The following is a 22,075-nucleotide window of genomic DNA, read 5'->3' on the forward strand; positions in this document are numbered from 1 at the left end:
CATCAGCAGTTACCAAATCAGGTATCTGGTGTTAGATTATAACTAAATATGCAAATAAAAAGCACAGAAGAGTTCCAGATTATTCTCCAACACCACCCAATAGTGTGAAAATCAGGATTAGATGAACTGTGCTGCACTCCAAAACTGCTGACGACATCATCCTTACAATAACTACTTAGTGTCTGATCGCTGTTTCATTGTCTTAATGACTTTTATTTAACATTAGTGAGGAATCGATTGGTTTAAGTGCCTTTAATTGAAACATAATGATTAATTATTTGCCATTCCAGTGCAAGTTAGATAAGGCATATTACTGTAGATGAGAAGAAAAAAAAAATCTTTTAATATGTTCATTACTATGTATCGCCAGTAATTGGTGAACAAAGAACAATCATCCTTCTGTTCAGTTCTTTTAAGCAGAATATATGATAATGTTTCATTGCTTCATTTTAAACTGAACCCACTCATTCATCTTTAATAACTACTTTATGTTCGTCATGGTGCATCCAGGGTCATTCTGTGAATAGTTTAAATACACCCTGCATGCAACAACAGTCCATTACAGGTCACCATGCACTCACAGCTATGGACCACCTTTATTTTGGGACCTTGGGAGGTTTGAGGAAATCAGATGATCTTTGATAATCCTTATACAATCCAAGCTGTTTATATATATTCTCTTCCTCTCTTTTAAACTTCTTGAGGAAGAACAGTGAGATTCTTTCTCTCTCTCTCTCTCTCTCTCTCTCTCTCTCTCTCTCTCTCTCTCTCTCTCCCTCTCACTGTTCTTCCTCAAGAAGTTTAAAATGGTGACAAGATGGCAAACGAACAGATAAGCCAATTAACAATAAAGCACCCTGAAGCTTTTATGTAAGTGTAATCAGAAACACTTAGTAGGCAGGGAAGGTGAAAAGAAAGACACCAGTTGGAATTTAATTACCGAAATAGATGTTCCATTTTGGGAAAATGTGTGTGTGTGTGTGTGTGTGTGTGTGTGTTGCGGCGGGGTTGGGGGCTTTTTGTGTTAAAGAGCTGAATCCAGGATGTAACCCTACTGAGTGTCCAGTCTGGCAGAAGTTTCCATAAGAGCCAGTATATCTCAGCAGATATTTCAGGCACTAAAGGAAGAGTGTGTCGCTCAGAAGACATTATGTTTAATAAATAGCACATGAATTTAAGCTGCTGCATACAGGAAGCCATTTAGTTTAATCGCTGAGTCAATGAACGACGTTGACAGTAAAATGAGATGACAGCTCCGACCCAAGGAGTCGCGCTCAGGATGTTTAGCTGTGACAAGACAATGAAGAGTGCTATTGCATTCCTTGTTAAGGAATGACTGTGGAATGACAGTGCTAGATATGAGTGACTGAGGTGTGTGGTTACATGACATGCAGCAGCATCAACCCTCAAAGGTATTGGTGTGTCTGTAATTAGGAATGACCTTAAACACTTATGTCTACACATCAATAGAGTTACAATGAAACTATTAGGGCTGAGCAATAGATTATATCTCGAGGTCTCACTGATGGCATAATAAGAATGATGTAGGGCAAACTATTACACACATTTAAAGACAGATAGACAGTCAGATTTCTCTCTCTCTCTCTCTCTCTCTCTCTCTCTCTCTCTTTTTCTCTCTCTCTTTTGAGTCCGCAATGATCTACTAGGTTCACACTGTGCTTCCTCTGAATACTGTACAATCTGTAACTCTTTCATTGAAGCAAAAATTACTAAATTGACAGTATTGTAATCAGTCAGTTCTTCTTTCTCACAAGCGTTTCCATTAACTGATGATGTATTATGAATGTATCAGCAATGCATGCTGAAAAAGAAACCTCAGGAACATTTCACTCTGTATCACCTGACCAACCACTGCATCTTTTCACTCTTGGCACAATCTTGTCTGATCCAACAGGGAGAAAGAATGATCTTTCCTGGCCAGAGTTCGGGGGTCTTGGGGCATCACTGGGAATTCACATCAAAGTTTCATCTTCTCACTGATAGGGCAAACAAATAGGCGCTGAAATTCTGTGATTCCAAATATTCATTTATTTATCTTTAGGCTGCAATGGAGCCAGAAACTATCCCAGGAACAATGGATGCAATATAGAAGTACAACCAGGATAGGTCCACTGAACACTGTTAATCCATCCATCCAATTTTACCACTTATCCTATATAGTCAGGATGGAACCCAGAGATTATCCCAGGGGACTGGGGCTCAAGGTGGGGGACAGACTGGATCACAGAGCATCACATCACATCACAGGGCACAATCATACACACACAAACACTCACAAAACCATTCATATACAGTACTACAACACATGTCTTTGGACTGGGGAGAAAGACTGGTGTACCTGGAAGAACACACAAGTAGGAGAACTTGCAAATTCAGTACACACATTGTGGAGGTGGCTATTGAAATCAGCCTTAAATAATGCTAATTCACCAATATCTGTAATTTGTGTGTGTAATCTGATACATTTCTGTCACCATGTGTGGGCATGTTATGGCTGCTTTGCAGTGAATAACTGTAAACAACACCATATGGACTTTAAGTTTTCGCCTGTGCTAATGGATGTTAATAGCAACGCTTTATCTGCTCTCAAAGATATTGAAATCTGCCACAAGTGCTGTCAAGTATAACGTAGATTAGAAGTGACACAATGTCTGGAAACTGTTAAAAATAGGACAGGAACACAATCAAAGAGTGCTGACAAGGAGGGGTGAGGGGACTAAGGAGGGGTGCGTTAATCCAGAATAGATTATGCAGATTAAGACTGACTAAAATGCACCTATTTGATCAAACTGTGATGGTCTAAGTCTATGCATCTTTCAGATAATTAAAAAAACTCCCTTTTTGTAAAATGCTTGGGTCTGCTGACTTTCCACGGTAATATGAATATTTATGGCCAATTACAGACGATTTCTCATATTTGGAGTATCTCTAGATATTAGGTACTTTAATTCGTGCAAGCTTGCTAAAATGTCAGATAAATCAGGTAGACAAAAAAGAAAAGGTAAAAAAAGGCTGACTGTATGTGTAAGCAATATTGAATATTGCATTAGAATGAGTTATAGTTCTATTATGGGTTACAGCTGTTTACAATTCGCATGGTGTGTGTGTGTTTGTGTGTGTGTGTCCTGGGGTATATTCTTAAATGGTTTGTGCCAGGTTTTGGCAGTATGCATGGCGTGTAAGGCTGTTGGAATTGTAGATGCAAACATGTGGCAAATATCTAATATGAAATATAAAACCTGGTGATAAAACTCATAATTTTGAGATACTAAGACTTCATTTGGATAATGTTATATTTTGTCATCACAAAGTGACTTTCAGGCTGCAGTAAATCATCTAAATAATCTATTTGTCTAGACCATGTGTTATTTTGCACTTATTGGGTAGAAACACCACAAATTGTCTGGGTGTTTGCACAGTTTAGACCTTTTGTAAATCAATGCCTTTGTTTGTACTGTACAGTGTACTGTGCTGTCTAATTGTCAACGCTGATCGACTGCACTGTTGTTATGCTACTACTGTTATATATAATCTGATTCTGGCTCTACTGCTTTATTGGCACCTTAACAAACATTAATAACAAAATTTATATTACGTATCATGAACTTTATTAAGATTTCCAGATTATTCTTTTTCTTATCAAATATCCGAGATTTTTCTGATAATAGGTCTATGGTATAATCTCGGTAATTTTTTTTCTCTCCTCTAAAGAGCCACTTTAGTTCACCTTGAACATTGCACCACAAGTCTGCCTTCACTTACTTCTACTCAACAACCAGAGATTTTCTTTTTAGCTGAGATGAGCTGTGCTATAAAAAATCTATAAAAGGATACTGCAGCTATTGTAGATTTGGAGAAGGTAAATGGATCTCTCTCTGTGTGTTTGGGAGCTTCAGCAGGACTCTGTAGATAACACCCTATATAGTGGAGAGTGAGTGTAAAGTGAGTGAGGGATGCTGCAGCATGCTGATTTTAAATCCCTAAGCTGAGCATAATTTGGTTGGTTTTGGGCAGCTCCAAGCACAAAGGGAGGCATATATCAGTCATCAGACCATCAGTTTAAGCCTCTGAAAAAGAAAACATCAAATCAATTCAGTTGCGGATGAGAGAGATCGATTGGGCAGTTGTGATGTTCTCTCATTTTGATGCCAGATCACAAACTGCCTTAATCTAAAAAATGAGCACTAATGTATATTTTGTGACAGCAAGATTACATTCTTAAATTTAACAACCACTTTCCATTTGGAGACCTAATTTGGCATTGTTCGGTGGCGCATATTCAGTCGAAAAAGCTTTTCTTTGCTAGACCGATAAAATGCTGAAAGGTTTAATACAAGGTGGATTTTATTACTCTTTCAAGGCTTGATAGCTCCTTTTTTTACTATCCAGTAATGGCTATGATCTGTGTGTCATCTGGGACTTCTCTCATCTCTTCTGTTGCAGTTAGGAACCTGCATACTCGAATACACTATATTTAAGAACTAATGATACACAGTTCACAGAAACACTTGTACAAATACGTAGAATTCTGGCACCGTTAATTTTAAGTTGCAGTAAAATTGAAGGAGATCAATCATGAAATTTGTTCTGGTAATGATGCTTTCTCTTATTTCAGGAAACTGAGATTAGCAGACAGTTTTTTCCTAGCATCAGTTGAGGATTATAATAAATAACGAACATTATAAAAGATAGATTGCAAAAAAAGAAATCATGTAATATATTGTAATTCTGTATGATTAGGATGTTGAGTAGATACCAATGGGAAACAAAAGCAGAGATAATGTCTGATAAGTGTAGGATAGTATTAACAGAAAGAAGTGGTTGGGGTTTTGATTCCTGCCTCCACTCTTTATGCGTGAAGTTTACATGTTCTCTCCATGCTTTAGTGATTGTGATTTTACAGAAAATGGACGGGAGATCGGGAAAGGGTTTTTCCTTGATAAAGTAATACAGCAACAAAAATAAAATTATGCAAGAATGTGGTTGGTTCTTCTAGTTGATGATGTCATAACAGTTGCCTTTCATATGTTTAATACAAAGATTTTCAATGAGATATTTAGTGCTTCCTGTTTCTGAAAAGGAAATAAATCCAACGACAGGCTGTGCACTTTGATCAGTATTAACACTCAAATTCTCCAATAGTTTATATAGTAAAAGTCCATATAATAATAGTTTATGTAATACGATTAGTAGCTTAGAACTGGTGCCAACTTGTGGACTGTGTTCCAGATGCGGACCTTGTAAATTTTAAAACCAGGTACCTGAAAAATGACTGTAACAGAGTATAAAAACTTCTAATAAGCTAATAGAATACAATACAATTAAATTAAATGATAATAAGAGAAAACAATAAAAATGAGATAATATAAAACAAAAAAAAAGTTGAAATAGCTATGCAAAGTTAAGTAACAAATGATTTAAAGTGGTATTAGCTGTAGAGTGGAAAAATATTCAGACAAAATATAGAAAAATACAAGCATATGATACAATGCAGTTACTGATGAAATACAGTGGTATGGCTATAGACTCTTGTGAATAAAGTGCACTTGTGTAATTTTGTGCAGTTTTTGTGAATAAGGAAAAGAGACAGTTGAGGTTGTGGGTGTTAAAGAGTCTGTTCTGTGTGAAGAGTTAGTTGAGGTTGTGGGTGCTGTAAAACAAGTCCAGAAAAAGTCCAGGCTCTAGTTTATTCTAGTTATGAACCTATCACTAATTATTAATGGTTATAAGGAATTTAATATTGTATTCAGTCATTTAGTAATATTTAGTTAGTTGTTTATCTGGAAACTTTGTGTAACTTGATCTTCCTAATTTTCTGTTGAATACCTTTTGATCTAAAAGAACATCTGTATTTACTCAGTAATTGCTCTCCTCTCTCTATCAGTTCCCCCAGTGATAATAAAGTTGGAGGAACCTGAACGCAGACACCACACCTGCATTGAGTTCACAGTGAGAGGTTTCCCTCATCCCACGCTAAAGTGGTTCTACAAAGGCCGTGAGATACAGTCCACGTACATCCACACTGAGATGGAGCATTATCAGGACTACCTGGAAGGCTGCCTGACTTTTGAAAACCCTACACACCATGATAATGGGAACTACACACTGGTTGCCACCAACTCGCTCGGCTCGGTCACCAAAACTGTCCTCGGACATTTCCTGGAGGCACCGCCATTTCCCGACATGGACGGTAGGCTTTTGATTTTTGAGTCTTACATGTAGATGTGGTGCATTTAACAATGATGGTGGTTAGCTCTTCAGATACAGTGTGAATAAACTGTGTGAAATCCATAAATATAGATTGTAATCATTCTCTCATTTAACATGTATTTTTTTGTGTCTCTTTCTCTTTGTCTATTGTGAAAGGAATTATCGAGTATGGTGAGTGTTTCTTTGGCACAGAACATCTTCAGAAATGTGTGTCTAAGCAAGCTAAGAAGTGAACTTTGCTTGACCCTCTTGATGCTCTTTAAAATCTATTTAATCATCAGTATTATTATGTTTCAAACACTAAATGACAGTCATTAACCAGCTATTCAGTGTTCCCTCATGTGTTACTGTAGACTTTCTCTTCTTTAATCAGAATCTTTTTTAATGGAGTTCCTGGCCACTAACTGCCTAAACGTGATCCTTTATTGTCCTGCTACAAACATTGCAAATGAACAATAAGAAAAGTAATAGAATATAGTAAAATAGCCATAGCCTCTGTCCTGTTATCTGTGCACCTACAGTATACTGAAGAAGCTGATACGTCTTTAATCTCTCTGTCTTAAATCCTTAAATTCGTCTTAAATCTCTGCTTAATAATGCTGCTTGAAACTTGGTGCAGTACAAAATCTAGAAATGGAGACTGAAATGAACAAATAATTTAAGCTCAAGGCAGGAAGGCTTGTGCTTTCTGTTAAAGCTGCTTTGATATCACTTTAACCCATGGTGCCTATTTCATAATTAGACAATTAATTAGATTGGAATTACCCTTTGATCTCGAGTGCCGAACTCGCCAGACTACTGTACAAAATGCATTTCTGTCCAGCCAAAATGAACCTGGTTCCAGCTTGCGACTGCATTGTACTTCCTTTCCTTGTCTTTAATAAATCAGGGACTCATATTAATTTCCACTGCTTCCTGTGAGTGCACTTAGAGTCACATGTGCAGAAAATGATTCAAGTTAATACCATGACATTTTCCTTGTTATATAATGAGGGTTTTAACAAAAGGACAAAGCCAAATATCACTTGCATATTGTTTCTTGACACCATTTAAGAGCCTTTTTTTTTTTTTTTACTAGGGGACCCTACGCCGGTAAACGATGTGAACAGGCCGGACGAAGACTCGTTCGGGGTGAGCCGTGTGTTACATTTGTTTGTTGCATTTATTTACAGTTCACCGCTGTTAAGTGATCTTTCCTACTTACACCCCGAGCATTTTCTATATTCTGCTCTGTGTTAACACCATGCTGTTCTTAATTACCCGCTCCGCTGCTCCCTCTGTTCCTGTAGATGTCTATAGCCGTCGGATTGGCTGCTTTTGGCTGCGTGTTTCTCATTGTGATGTTTGTGCTGATCAACAAGTATGGCAGACGCAACAAGTACGGAATGAAAGGTAAGAGAAATTCAGTTGGGATTTTTTTTCGCATTTAACCAAATCAGCTCCTTGTATTGAAGTAAATGTCATTATGTCATTTTCTAGTTAAATATGTCATATGTCATTTTCTTATGAGCCATTTAACAATCTAGCTTGTTAAATGGCTCATAAGAAAGCCTTTGAGAGCTGGAAAATGTTTGACATATCAGAGGACAAAGGTTGTCTTTCATTTAAAATAAAGCCCAGAAATCAACCCTACCAGAGATTTCTCCTCCGGTCTTTACTGGCATTTGGCAGATGCTGAATGTTTTCACATTTTGTTTGTTGTGTGAAATTTAGATTGGTTTCAAGCTTAGTTATGGCAGGTTATTGAGTGGGGTGACCTGGTTTGGTGATTCACCCAATTTCCATAAGTTTACCTTAGACCTTATAGCAATACTACATTTTGCACCAAAGTGCTTCCAGGTGGCTGCTGGATTAAGAGGCTTGATGAAAAATGGCAATGGCCTTATTCAGGCTTCAAAATTTATGTATGGATTTGTGGTGCTTTATTAAGTCTAGTACCATGGTTTGAAAGATGGTTGTGACAATAGTTCATCTTAAATTAATGTCTCGGGCTACAGCTTACATCCCTGTTCCTGGATTACTCACTGTCCTGCAAATTCAAGTGTGTTCAGTCTACTTAAACTTCAGTTGTTGTGTTTCTTCGGTTGATCCACCACAGCAGACATCCAATCCAAATATTCTTATTTGTCACAGTATTATATGCCAGATGCCCTTTCTGATGCAACCTTCCCATTTTGTCCCATTTTATCTGAGACCGGCACTGAGATTTAACCGCTCAGTGGCTGGGTTAGTCTACTTATACTTCAGTAAGGTCTGTTTATTAGCTGATTAGGTAAATGAGTTGTTAAATACTGAAATATGTACAAGACAGGGAATACTTTAAGACAAGAGCCATTTAATATCAACCTTGATTTGATCAAGAACAAATATAAAACTAGATTTGTAGTCACGACAACATCTTTGATGTTGGTTTGACGAAGCAAGTAGTCGTCATGTCCTACACTTTTTGGAGGTGAGTGGACAGATCATGTGCCAATACTTTTTGAGGTGAGTGGATAGATAGGGTGCCAATACTTATGGCGGCGAGCAGATATGAGCGTGTGACGTTGACAGAACACCCGTAATCCACTTCTCCTCGATATGTTAAGCTCTTTGATACATCACACATCTATGTACATTTTAATACGTCACACATCACAGCTCATTTTGGGGATCGTGAGTTCACGTGACGTCATGTGAAAACCGAAAGGCCAGTAGGTACCCCAATTAAAACCTTTATCCAGAGTAACAGCTTAAAGGACCTGGCCGAGTTTGGTGTAGATAACTCGAATGTTTGCCGAGTTATAAACCTCCAAAAAAAATTTTGAATGAGATTCTATGTAAAAAAAGGCCACTTTGAGATCTGGTACCGGGAGTAGCAGAATTCGGATAGCTTAGAAAAGTAATAGCAACAAACCTCAGACCATATCGGATTTTGGGGCATATGGCTCGAAAGCTCTAGGAGGAGTAGCAATTAATGAAAAAAATAGATAATAATAATAATAATAATAATAATAATAATAATAATAATAATAATAATAATAAGCTTATACAACAAAACAGTATGTTAACTGCGAACATAATGAGTATGTATGTATGTATATATATATATATATATATATATATATATATATATATATATATATATATATATATATATATATATATATCATCGCTGGCGGGCGGAATCCTCATATCTCCAAAACCATTATTTTTCAGGAAATTAAAAAAAACGCCGTATTTTTTGAGTTATTAAACATTGTATCGTTAAAGTTGTTATTATACCTTATATTGCTATCATGTACTGTTGTGTACCAACATTAACACAACATTTTCCCAAAGTCACGTTTTATCGGAGATACAAGCTTTACGACTTGGGAGCAGGGAGATACGAGATTATGCTGTCATTGATAAGAACGGTACGGACACAGACGTCGCTGCTGTCAGCAGTGTTCAATAAAGTGTGCGGTCACGTTGAGCCTTTTGACAAGAGACAAGGCTTCAATAGTTAACCAAAGCTAATGACTGTAGTTACATACAGTACATCTTCCTAAACTCTATTTTATAGGTTTAAGAGCTATAAGTGATGCAATACAAAACGCGATAAGCTGATTAGGCTGTCTAATAGGTGGAAATTAGTCTAATCTGCTCGCAAACTTACCTTCGTGGCTCACGGGTTTCTTTCTGCACAGAAGCATTACAACTATCGATTTTTAACAAAACAGGCCTACTCAAATGTATCTTACCTAACTATTTTCACTTGTTAGTGTCCAAAAAACAGTGTTTTACATGCACAGTGCCAAGAGAGGCATTGTCTATAAGTAGGCTGACTTAAAGTCAGTAAAATAATAATAAAAACAATAATTTAAAAGTGGTATCCAAAACATTCAATTTAATTCAAATATTATATTATAAAAAACAAACATCAATGAACATGTAATAAATAAGCAGTAATAAATAGTAATAAATAGATATTTAAAATACATCAATAACACAGATAAACATAGATAAAATCATAGTTAAAGGAAAAGTTCACCCAAAAAATAAAATTAATAAAGGTCAAATTATCGTTTAACTACGTTATACGGCATGTTTACCTATAATAACGAGGCAAAAAGCCAGCCAGCTTGCTGCCAGCTCAAGTGATGAGCATGATGGCGAAGGCAGCTACTTATTGAACATGATGGTTTGCCTTGACACTGTAAGATACAATCCTATCTTATCTGCAATGCACAGGGTTTAGTCCGCGTTGCAGTGATTGTCTTGCGCTAAATTCCTGTCCTCAGACGAGCACCAGAACTAGCGGGGGGTCAAGATTTTTTTTCTTTGAGCACCACGGAAATCACTTTAGATATCACTTTAAGACGTGTTGAGTCATTGCGACTCTTAATCTTGAGGAGAAATATGCCGCACAGCTCTCCCGCGTAGTGAAGAAGAGGTGGAGCTACGAGGTTTCTCAGACAGCTGAAGTGTCCAATGGAGTTAAGAGATTTGCGCTCAAGCTATTTTCAAGGCTTTAGATTGGTTAATAACTTGTAAAAATAACAGACCAACAGCATCGATATGTGAAAAAATATGAAATTGACAAAATTTGGACATACGAGGTTTCCGTCCGACAGCGACGATATGTAAATATATATATATTTTTAATGCTTCATTTCCTGCTAAATATTAAAAATCACTGGACTCAATCATTTTAGCAAGTACTGGTGGTAGAATCGTGTAAGTAATCACTATAAAAGTAAAATATACATATACATTATAAGGTTTAGTGTCATTTGTAAATATTCAGTTGAATACAAAAATGTGATGTTTATTAGCTTGTTAGGACTTCAGTTAAACTATAGGTAAATTTGTGTAAAAGAGGAAGCATAAACCACTGACCTGGATACAAACTTTTTTGACAGATGAATCACATGACTTAAGGTTATTCATGGTAGATATATACTAAACATAACAGATTATTTATTTGTTTGTTTATTCTGGTAGTCTGCTAATCTTTTAGCATTTGTTTGTACAATAATATTTGCCTATTTGATCAGGATGGCTTACTAATTTTTATAAATAAAATAGGTTTTTATAGGTTTTTCAAAATTTTGGGGTCTTATAAGAATAAAAACATAACCATAAATAAAGTTCTCATAATTGCCTGCAAGTGAGACTGGAAAACAGTTTTATTTGCTAGCTGATTAGCACTTAGGACTATTAAGGCACGTCCTTAACTGTCTTTTATTTGAGGCTTTAGTGAAATGTATGTCCATTTTCTGATATTTTTCCCTTGGATCTTGGATTACTCTTATGCTACATTCACAATTTCAAACGCTGTACTATAAACTCACCTATATGCGTTCCTACTACTGGTTGGTTTCTCAGTGGGTGATACAACTACCATTCCATCTCAGATTTCTTGCTGGAGGAAGATTTGGTGTTTGTATATAAAATTCACTAGTGTATATGCGCATCATATCATATGAATTGAAAGTGAAGCAGTGTGTGCTCCTTGCCGCAAATCACGTGTGCTCTACTGTCTTCACTCCCACTGGCAGCTGCTGCACCATGTTGCTCCAAATTTGCATAAAGTCAAACTTTTCTCATGGCTGGACACGTCCACATTTATAAACCAGCGGTTGCTGTCAGTCATTTTGCCGGAAGTCACCGGCTCTCTCTGAAAATGAATAGTCTCTGGTCGCTTTGTTGCTGTGAGTCGCTGAATGTGTGAACGTAGCATTCCTCTAACTCAACACCTGCATAAATTAGTCTATTTATCATGTACATGAAAGTGATAGGAAGGTAAATTGAGACACGTCATATGCATATGACATATAAATGAATGGACTAGTGGGTGGAAGTGTGCTTCTAATTTGCATTCAAATCACCAGGCTTAAAAGATAGTCTATTGTTTTTAAATGGGAAGGACTATATGCAAATAATCTATTCAGCCAGACTGTGGCTAGGGAGTCTGTTCATTTCTGTCACTAAATATGGCCTAAAACCACCTATATTTACAGAAATGAGGCCATTTGGCACACACTGCAAAAGACCAACCGCTGAACTTCTCCCTGAGCACACTGGCAAACACATCTTGTTCACTCACAAGTGAACAACACATCTTCAAGTGAAACTTTGGAATGGCTTTTAAAGACAAGATACGGTCTGACTGCATCTTGTTCTGAAAAGCTCACAGGGCTGCAAGTGTTCAAAACTTATTTTCCCATCACAAACAAGTACACACAAGTGCATATAAACAGAAGTGTGTGCAGTCAGCCAATCAGATTTAAACTTTAAAGATTCTGAAGCTTACAGCCTGATAAGTGCATAGTGGGTTTACGCTGGCTGAGGCTGAGCTTGAGACTAAAATGAAATTTAAAAAAAAGGATGTCCCAGGAGTGCTACCCAATAAAAGGAGCAACATCAGCGGTGTGAATTGTATAGAGATAATCTAAAAAAATATCAAGTGAAGAACCTGCTCTGAAGACAGAGAACAGCCTATCTATCAACATGACTTTAAATTGAGTAGCCAAATCTCTATATGAGCTGTGGAGCTTGAGGTCATTTACTACAATCTTTGTCTGAGTCATTTGTCTGGAGACATTTCAGTGTCACCTGTATATCTGCTCCCCACTGATAATATTAAATGCTTATTAAATCATGGAAAAAAAACACACAGGACAATATGAAAGTGAACAAAGTTGTAGCTTGGCTTTTCCTGGCAAAGCCTTCATCCATCATCTTTTTCTCTCTCTTTACAAAAGACTGTATGAAATATGCCTCAATGCTATTTCTCTTATGTTTGTTTTTGCACCATTAGATACCATTGTTTTATATGTTGTGATGCACTCCTGTTCATCTGCAGAATATTAGCTCCTTCTTTGTGTTTTAAGCGGAACACCTCATTATACCGCACTTCATCATGATCACAAGGTTGAAGAGCCATAAAGGAGGCGGCGTTCAGACTGTGACGTTAATATGGAGCCTTTTTCAGCATCCCCTCACTCCAATAATAGACCTACTTGTCCTGTTTTTCTCTTCGCATCAGCTGGAGGTCTTAGGCAGTCATTACCCAAGGCTGTATGAAGCCGATTTGTGCCTGTCGCAGGCGCTCTGGGGCCCTGTTTTTGGTGACTAGAGTTTGATCACAGTCTATTCCTAGGTGCCAAAGCTAATCACAGTATGTACACAGGGTGTGTGGCAGTGTTTTTGTTCCTGGTGAGACCCCCAGATTGCAATTAAATCGCTGCAGGGTTGTATGAAGCTTTACATGCGATTGATTTACCTGCCATTCAAACATGGCTGCTGTCTAACGTCTGCCATTTTAATGATTGTGCTGCTGCTTTAATTCTCTTGTGCTGAGTGCCTGGGGGTTTGATTATAATAGCAGCTTGTATGAGAGTCATGAGCCTAGAGAAAAGGTGTCCATGCTTGTCAATAACAACATGAGCTCTAAGATTATCCTTAGTAGGCTAAGTACAGAAAAATGTTACACTTTTTTTTTGTCATAGTAGCATTTATTTCTTACTACATGTTCCTACTATTCTTCTACTATAAAAATAAATAAAATATTTAGCTAAGGATATCTTAAACTAAAATGTCTTGGTGATGGAATAATCCCTAAGTTTAAACACTTCTAATATAATAAAATACCATTGTCAGTGTCAATTTATTTGCTCGTACGTCAACGTTGGCTGTAATTCATTCATTCATTCATTTTCTACCGCTTATCCGAACTATTGGCTGTAATTCAGCTTTATTATTTCATAATAACAGCCCATTCAAAAGGACTTGTGTGGCACCCACTATATAATGTAAAGCTAAAAATAAACAGATATAAAAAAAAAATCAGAGGCGAACTGCTGTAATGAAAGAGTAGTAAAAGAGTACTTCCTTTTGTGAGTGCTGTATTTGAAATATAAACTTAGCATGTTTGCTTCACACAACAGGTTTGAGGGATCGATTTCTGCCTCCGCCAAGTATGAACATGTTCTCCTTTGCCTTAGGGGTTTCCTCCGGATACTCCGGTTTCCTTTAACAGTCCAAAGACATGTTTTGTGGGCATCTCTACATTGTCTGTAGTGTATCATTGGTTGGTGAATTTGTGTGTGCGATTGTGCCCTATGATACACTGGCATCCTATTCAGGGTGTAGCCTGTCTTGTGCCCCATCTTCTGGACCAGACTCCAGGTTCCCTGTGACCCAGTATTATAAGCTGCGTAGAGAATGGATGAATAGATGGACAACATCAGGTTGTTAATACTAACTCAGCTTTGTGTCAAATTCACCTGACACCGTCCCACCACAAGCTGCTTTCTCATAACAGCCTGCCAAAACTGGTAAAATAGCCTTTAGCAATAGAAATGTCACAGACCTATAAGACTTATAATCCTTTAAGAGTATTATACACAATAAACTGTTTCTTTATGGGATTTTCTGTAGAATTGAGACATGAGACATTTCAGTATCAGAATAAAGAGAATATTGAAGACAATGGTTAGCTAGCTTTAAATTAATATATATTAAATTTTAGCTTTGGATATTTTTGTCACAGGTACTTGACTTGACTCAAGGATTTGAGTTAAATTTACAATACAAACAAATATTGATCAAACGTGATTATGGCAAACTATTTGCTTCTTTCAAACATACAGTACTACAAACCTCTAAAAGCATACACCTATCATTTTTATACTTGTTTGGTGTAAGATTGTTGTTTATTTTCCTATGAGGTTTATTTCTCATTAGTATAATGAGTACATTCTGCAATATAGTACATTCTGCATTCTCGTGTATCTCCTTCATGTAGAAATTGTCTCCTTTAATCTGGACTTTGTCCATCATGTTGACATCCTGTTCGCTTGAACACCCTATTCATTCAGAATCCAGAGAGAGCATAAAGCAATAAGTTAAAAAAAATAAAATAATAAATAAAAAACAGAACACAGGCTAATTAGCTTAATGCACAATCCCTTCAGTATATTACACTGATTTCCTCCCATATGGGATTTTTTGCTGGAGTGCTTTCCATATAATTCATTCTACCATTACCAGGGTCGGATATTATTATTTTTTCTTCAAGGAGCTTCAGGCTAAGTCTTCTTATAGGCCTGGTGTGGGCCACCGTTTTGATTGAATTAGAATCCAATCCTTTGGCCCTGTTTCTTCGTTTAATTCAATCTCATTGCTTGATCATTGCATGATTTTGAAGTTGTGGTCATAAAGAGACATGAGAGTTTCCTTTATAGCTAGCTGAACTGAGACTAGATAATATCTCAAGCCCGGAGTAATATTCTCAGGGAACAGAGCTTTTTCTCCAATAACTGTGGAAGCAGAAATTATCTAGTAGAGATTTACAGCTAGGACATTAGGAACTGTGAGATGGTTTTGTAACACTGGATAGATGGTGCTCTTCTATGCTAATGTTACTGAGGAAAAGAGAGACCAATGATATCCGCTCTGACCTGATGAGACCGTTCTTTTCACACAACCATAAGTGTTTTTTGTTTGTTTGGGGTTTTTTTATGTAAGGGATAGTGTGAGCAGTGTGCAACGTGTCGTTATAGGAATGGAAAATTGAGTCGGATGCTGGAACTGTAATGTTTAGCTGCCTATGTTAGCTCAAACATGTAGTGGCCAAATATTAAAATACCAGTTCAGTAATGAAACGTACAAATTTAGAACAAATGTCCTCGATCAGCCAAACGATTGGTGTCTAAAGTTTAGGTTTGTACTAGTGCTACACGTCTAATGTACTGTAGAGGTATGGGAAGTATATACTGTACATGTACAGATTTTGCTAATGTTTTTATAAAGCAATATACAACTGAGAGGAAACAGCTGAGTGATGGATTAAAAGGCATTGCTTAAGGACCTTGGCAGATTGGCAATATTGGGTATTGAACTCACAACCCAATCAGTAAACTAAAGCCGGCAACATTTGAGCATTTAAGCGCTGGCATTATGACATAAATATTATATGATTCTTGAAGGTATTTCTAAGTCATTAAAATACTTGCTTCAAACATTGTTAAATTGTTCAGTATCTCAAATAAACTTGCTTATGATGTTTCTAAAAAAATACTCCAGTGTAAAAAAAATTAAAAGTGATAGAACCTCATAACCAATCACTGAAACAGTAATGAATATTTACATTTACAGCATTTAACAGACAGAGAAAGTTACTATTAATGAATACATCAATACTGGGCCACTAGGTCATGGACTAAAAATACCATCAGTCTAAAACTGTGTTGGGAGGAAATACAGTGAGACGAGAACACAGACTGTTTAAAAATAATAAGACAAGTGCTGGTATAAGTATTTCAGAATGAGGTTGAGGTAATCTATACCAAAATCATTTTACATTGAACAATTGGATTAAGTACATAACTGTGTGTGTGTGTGTGTGTGTGGATGTTACAGTATTTGACCACCAGAGCATGGCTCTCATCAGTAAATTTCAGTGTTTTCATTGTCCTCAGCAGCCTTTCAGCATCATATCACTGCTGTCATGCAAGGTTAGCCAACTCTCCACTATAGAACTGCAAATAAGCCCCAGGCTATTTTGCACCCACTGGTTAACCAAAGCATTTCCTGCCGGAGAGTGGCTTAGTGTCAGCTGCTGGTACAGTACACGCAGAATATAGCAAGCTGCCTACAGAGACGTTTGCTTTTTTGAGGCTAACGTGACATGTAGTTTCATCAACAGATGGGCAGGAAGAAAGAGGCAGAAATAAACTGACTGCACGGTGGATAAAAAAACGGGTCTGAATTTGGTACGTCAGCATCACCAGATAAATACAGCTTTCTCGTTGGTGTTGTACCACTCCATTTTGCAATTTTGAAAAGATAAATGCCTCACTTTGCTGCAGGTGGATATTAGACAGAGATTTTGATCCTGTGTGCTTTTCTGCAGTCACAACACACTATGAGAACTGACATAAGTAAAGTGCTCAAAAAATGGCAATAAAAACACTTGGGAAGGGCATTGGTCAGGAATTCAGACTCAGCTGAAGTGGTTTGTCGTGAGCGAACAAACAGAATGAAATACCATGCCTGCACTCAAATGATGCCAATTCAGGTATTATGGCTGGCCCATATCTCATTATATTATCATGTCTCACTTTTTCTCACTGTACATCAGATTCACGGCTGGTTTTCCGTCCACTTCATGTTTCGACATTGTGCATTCTTAGAGGCTTTTCAGTTCTTTGTGCTTATATGTGCTTCTATTAAATAAAAAAACACTCGCTGTGCTTTGATGTTTGCTCAATCCTTTAAGGCAGTGGTCCCCAACCCCCCGGTCCGTGGACCAAATGGTACCAGGCCGCCCAAGGAACATTAAATTATTTCCATTTTATTTACTGTGGTGTATTTCTCTCGGGTTTGTGCGACTTTCCATGGACGAGAGGTTAACCGGGAGCTGAGAGACGTCACCTAAAGCCGCACCAATACCGCGCATGCGCAAAATATCGTGATATCGGGCCGGTTTTAAGTGACGTCTGGAGCTGAGCGGCTGTAAGCGGCAGTGGCGTTGTAGCTTTGATGGAGAGAAGGTGTGTATCGCTCTTCTCTCTGTTCACCGGTACTTTTTAACAGTTTAACAGTGATTGGTGTACGTGTATATTGTGTTTGCTCAAATTTAACCCACAAATTAGCAAAAATGAGCACGAAACAGACGTTGTTAGAAAGTTAGAAACTCTGCCGGTGTTCTGGATTAAAGTCATGGCGGAATACCCTGAGATTGCCACCACAGCACTTAAATCCCTATTGCCATTTCCGAAATGCATTTAAATGTATTTTATTTTGAAGGCATGTTTAAATACAATTAAATTAAAATTATTAAATCAAATCAACCTAAAATATAAACAATCAACGGCCCCCTTCAGCGGGCCGCGGTAAAATGATCAAACGTTGACCGGTCCGCGGCGATAAAAAGGTTGGGGACCACTGATTTAAGGTATCATTACATCCAGTATAAGTTTTATAATCCAAAAGGTGTTTATGCAACTCTTTTAAGAAACTTCCTTGTCTAACTCTAATATCTCACATAATTACCCAAATTCCACATAATTTTAAACCATCAATAGATTTTAATTGGCTAAAAAAATGCTCATGGTTCTAGCGATAGCCTCACGCTGCCTTCAGAAACCAGTCTATTAAATGTTCAGCTGCATGTAGGCTTTGTTTTTCCTTCGGTCTCAGATGTGTCTTTGTCTCATAGCTACAGATCAAAAGTCCAATCAATCAATGGAGCTTTTAATGGCTCTCCCAGGCTCACCTATAATTCTACGCTTACAATGGAAGCTTAATGAAATGTAAGCATTAATAAATGCTTTCAACCAGCCCAGAAAATGAGATTGCTGTATTTTGTGCAGACAGTCATTAAAGTCTTGTAAAGCCAATATAAATGTTCTCTTTTTCAATAACGGGTGCAGTTTCTTCACAATACCTCACTCTTCACTGCTGATCTTCCTAAGGATGTGCTGCAGCTGACCTCATTTCAAGAGAGAACAGGATGCAAGCAAACAGTCTCCAGGAGGGTGTCAAGGCCGTCCTTTTCATCCTAAACGTGCGTGAAATGGAGATTGAGGTGTGTTGTGTGGTGGGGATGAGTGGTCATTACTGGCTGCTCAAAGGAAGCGCAGTAAATCAATTTAATGACTGCAAAACGGCCCGATATTCACTGCCACAACACCATTAAACATGATTTAGAGCGGCATAATGCGCACATGCTTTGATAATGATGGGCGTGATGATATGCAGACAGCTCAACACCACCCTTCAGAGATTTACGCCTCTGTGACAGATGCTGAGAATGAGTTTGTCAGGAAATTAATTTTTTCACACCCTTTTCACACGATGCAAAAAAAAAAAAAACCCTTCTACCCCTTTCTAAGATCACGGCAAATGTTACAGAACGCTCAAGTAATGGTTAATTTGCACAAACACTCTGGGCAAGATTCTTAATATGAGCACATGTGATTTTATTTTGGTGTTTGTTGCTTCGGTAACTAGCTAAAGGGCCAAGGAGATCTGATGAGATATGAACACATTTTTTTTAATCGAAACACTAAACTATGCCAAAAAAGTAACAATTAATAATCAGCTCACGTGTGATTGCTTATGTCTCAAGCTCCTAAAGCATGCTGACGCCACCTGTACACTGCATTAAAAAAACCGTCGGGGCTGTAGTGGAACTGTCATCTATAATAGGCAATTTCTGTGATCATCATGGTGTGTTGTCACGGCTGTCACAGGAGATGTGGCTGCGGCCGGCGAGAGTGCTAGAGGGAGTGAGAGATTCTTTTTATTTCCATATATACCATCAGGACTCTCCCACACACTCCTGGCTGGCATGCGGCGACTGGCCACTTGATTTAATGGAGCCACTACAAGCCTCGTTTATCGCAGGCCTAGCTCAGGCGACGGAAAAAAAGCGACGTGCATTCACACATGTGTTTTGGGCCCTGTTAGCTTTGTTGTTAAAATGGGCTGCTTGCATCTACTAATCATTCATAACACTGTATTTTTTTGTGCTATTGTGCTATCTGTAGTGTTTTTTGTAGTAAAGTTTAGAACGATTATTTATACCATAGTGCTGATAATTCTGTGGTCCACTGGTGCAGTGGTGCATTTCTGCAAGGCAAATCCCATGTACTGTATTATATTTAAATGTGCTCTTTCTAATATGTTACTGATTCTGTAGGAACAATTCAACATTTTAAAAACATTGTTGTTTAAAATAAAGACATATAGCCGTAGATATAGTGAAGCTTTCTGTAAGGAGGCATTTATTTAACATTTAACATGAAAGGAGTCTTTAGTATCAGTGCTTTAAATTGTCCACCATGGATAGGGATACACACACACACACACACACACACACACACTACAGCAAATATACAACTTGCAGTAATGCTACGTACTGAGTCCCGACTTCCCAACATTAGTGTCTCCTGCATGTTATTCGATATCTGAAGCCTCACCCATCACATCAGGACAAAAGCTTGAGGATTTATTGTTTTAATGGAGCATATCCTTCACATTGCTGTGTGTTTATTGTTGTTGCCAGTAAACACATTTGATCTGACATTTAATTTAATTTAATTTAATTAGATACAAAAGTGGAACAGTGTAAATGCTGTCTATCAATGTTCTCTGGGCTGATGAGCCAATATTATTATATTGACAGCAACCAAATTACTGCTGAAAAAGGTTGATGTTATTTATTTTTGTCAATTCTACTGACAAAAACCTTCTAACAACTTTTACAAGGTTCAACGAGTGTTTGGACAAAATATAAAGGAAATAATTAATAATATATAATATATAATAATAATAATATAATAATATATAATACTAATTATATTTAAAATAATTTAAATAAAACATATCACGTCTATTAATGCAGTACAGTACATATGCAAAACGGTATCGGTGTAAACAGGGAATTTTGTCGTTTTGTATTATTTGATATTTGCATACACATCTGATGTGCAGTATAACCAGTATGTACAGTTTAACCAATTACTACACAATGAACCAGTATTATCAGTACCAAAAACACCACATTAGGAACTTTAGGTCCTGGACCTGTTTCCACTTTACTTTTGGAAGTTCCAAGTTTCTGGTACTTTCTTTCACTTTAAAAGTGCATAGTGCTGCTCTGCATTAAAGTGGGATGTGATTGCTTAGTGGATAAGATGCTGGTCTACTGATTGGTTGTGAGTTTGAATCCCAGGTCCACTAGACAAGGCCCTGAACCCTCAATTGCGCACTTGAGATTAAAATGTAAGTTGCTGTGGATGAGGGCATCTGGTAAAGGTACAGAATGGCAGAACATTGTTGTTTGTTGAGTTACAGGGGAAATGTTTTTTTTTTTTTAAAGGGACAGAGTGATTGAATTGCTCATTAATTCTCTTTTTCATTTTAACTCTCAGTTCTAATCTATGAGCTATGATTATCACCTGTAGAAAAAGCAGTTAACAAACTCAAACAACCTACTGTATGAAATAATGCCAGTTAATTTAAGAAGCTAATATAAGCAGGAAAAGTGACACAGCAGAGGTCAATTGAAATGTCAGTCAAGGAAGTCAGATCAAATGAAAACAGTCCCCCAACTGGGACGGGAAAATAGGACACGTCAAATAGCTTACACGGCCACATAATAACGCTCCAATTTAACGCTCCTGGATTTCTTTATCACATATATGCAGCACTTGCCATATAGCAGCCCTTTTTTACTTTTCCTGATTTATTGACATTTTGTTAACATTGTATTGACTTATTCTACAGGGAAAGCGGTCCATACTGTTTGTGAGCAGACACAAATTACAAATCCACTCTGAAAGCAACCTGTGATCCTGAAAAAGAACACGACACACTGGCACAGGGGCGGATGCAAATCACTGCTTGTGTTCAAGACAAGCGATGTAGTGTTTGTTGAGCACTACTGTACCAAAAAACGCTTCCTGAAAATAGCTCTAATTGTTTGAATCCCAGATGTGGGTGGGAGTCTCACTTCTTTCTTTATTTATTTTTTTACATCACAGGAAAGATGTCATCACACGACAAGTGTGTGCGAGAAGGCTCACAGCTCTTGTCTTTTCTCCCTCAGGGATCAAAGAAAAGGATTGTACTGATTGTTAGTCGACCTCTTTTTGATTGGCCCCTCTCCTCCTCTGGGAATACATGAACAATTCTGGCACTTTTTTATTTCTAAGTGCTTTCATTTGCTTCATTTTGATCTTCAGGGGGTGGGCTGTGGGGGTGGGGGTGAATTATAATGCACATTACACTGGAAACTAAACGAGGAGATGAGAACGGGTGGGAGAACCGTTTTTCATAATCAAGACGGTTAATAAAAAAAGGG

General features: G+C 37.5%; 1 protein-coding gene across 3 annotated transcripts in view; it reads left to right on the top strand.

The window, feature by feature from the left end:
• The window catches only part of ntrk3b (neurotrophic tyrosine kinase, receptor, type 3b), a 126,039-nt gene that overhangs the window by 62,064 nt on the left and 41,900 nt on the right, over positions 1-22,075 (top strand). For all 3 annotated transcript variants that reach the window (XM_060884619.1, XM_060884627.1, XM_060884637.1), the window contains exons 8-11: positions 5,906-6,211; positions 6,388-6,402; positions 7,310-7,362; positions 7,521-7,623. In XM_060884619.1, coding sequence (XP_060740602.1) covers positions 5,906-6,211; positions 6,388-6,402; positions 7,310-7,362; positions 7,521-7,623 — 477 coding nt within the window. The remainder of the gene's footprint in view (positions 1-5,905; positions 6,212-6,387; positions 6,403-7,309; positions 7,363-7,520; positions 7,624-22,075) is intronic.

This window comes from Tachysurus vachellii, chromosome 1 (genome assembly GCF_030014155.1).
Source record: "Tachysurus vachellii isolate PV-2020 chromosome 1, HZAU_Pvac_v1, whole genome shotgun sequence".
Taxonomy (NCBI): Eukaryota; Metazoa; Chordata; class Actinopteri; order Siluriformes; family Bagridae; genus Tachysurus; species Tachysurus vachellii.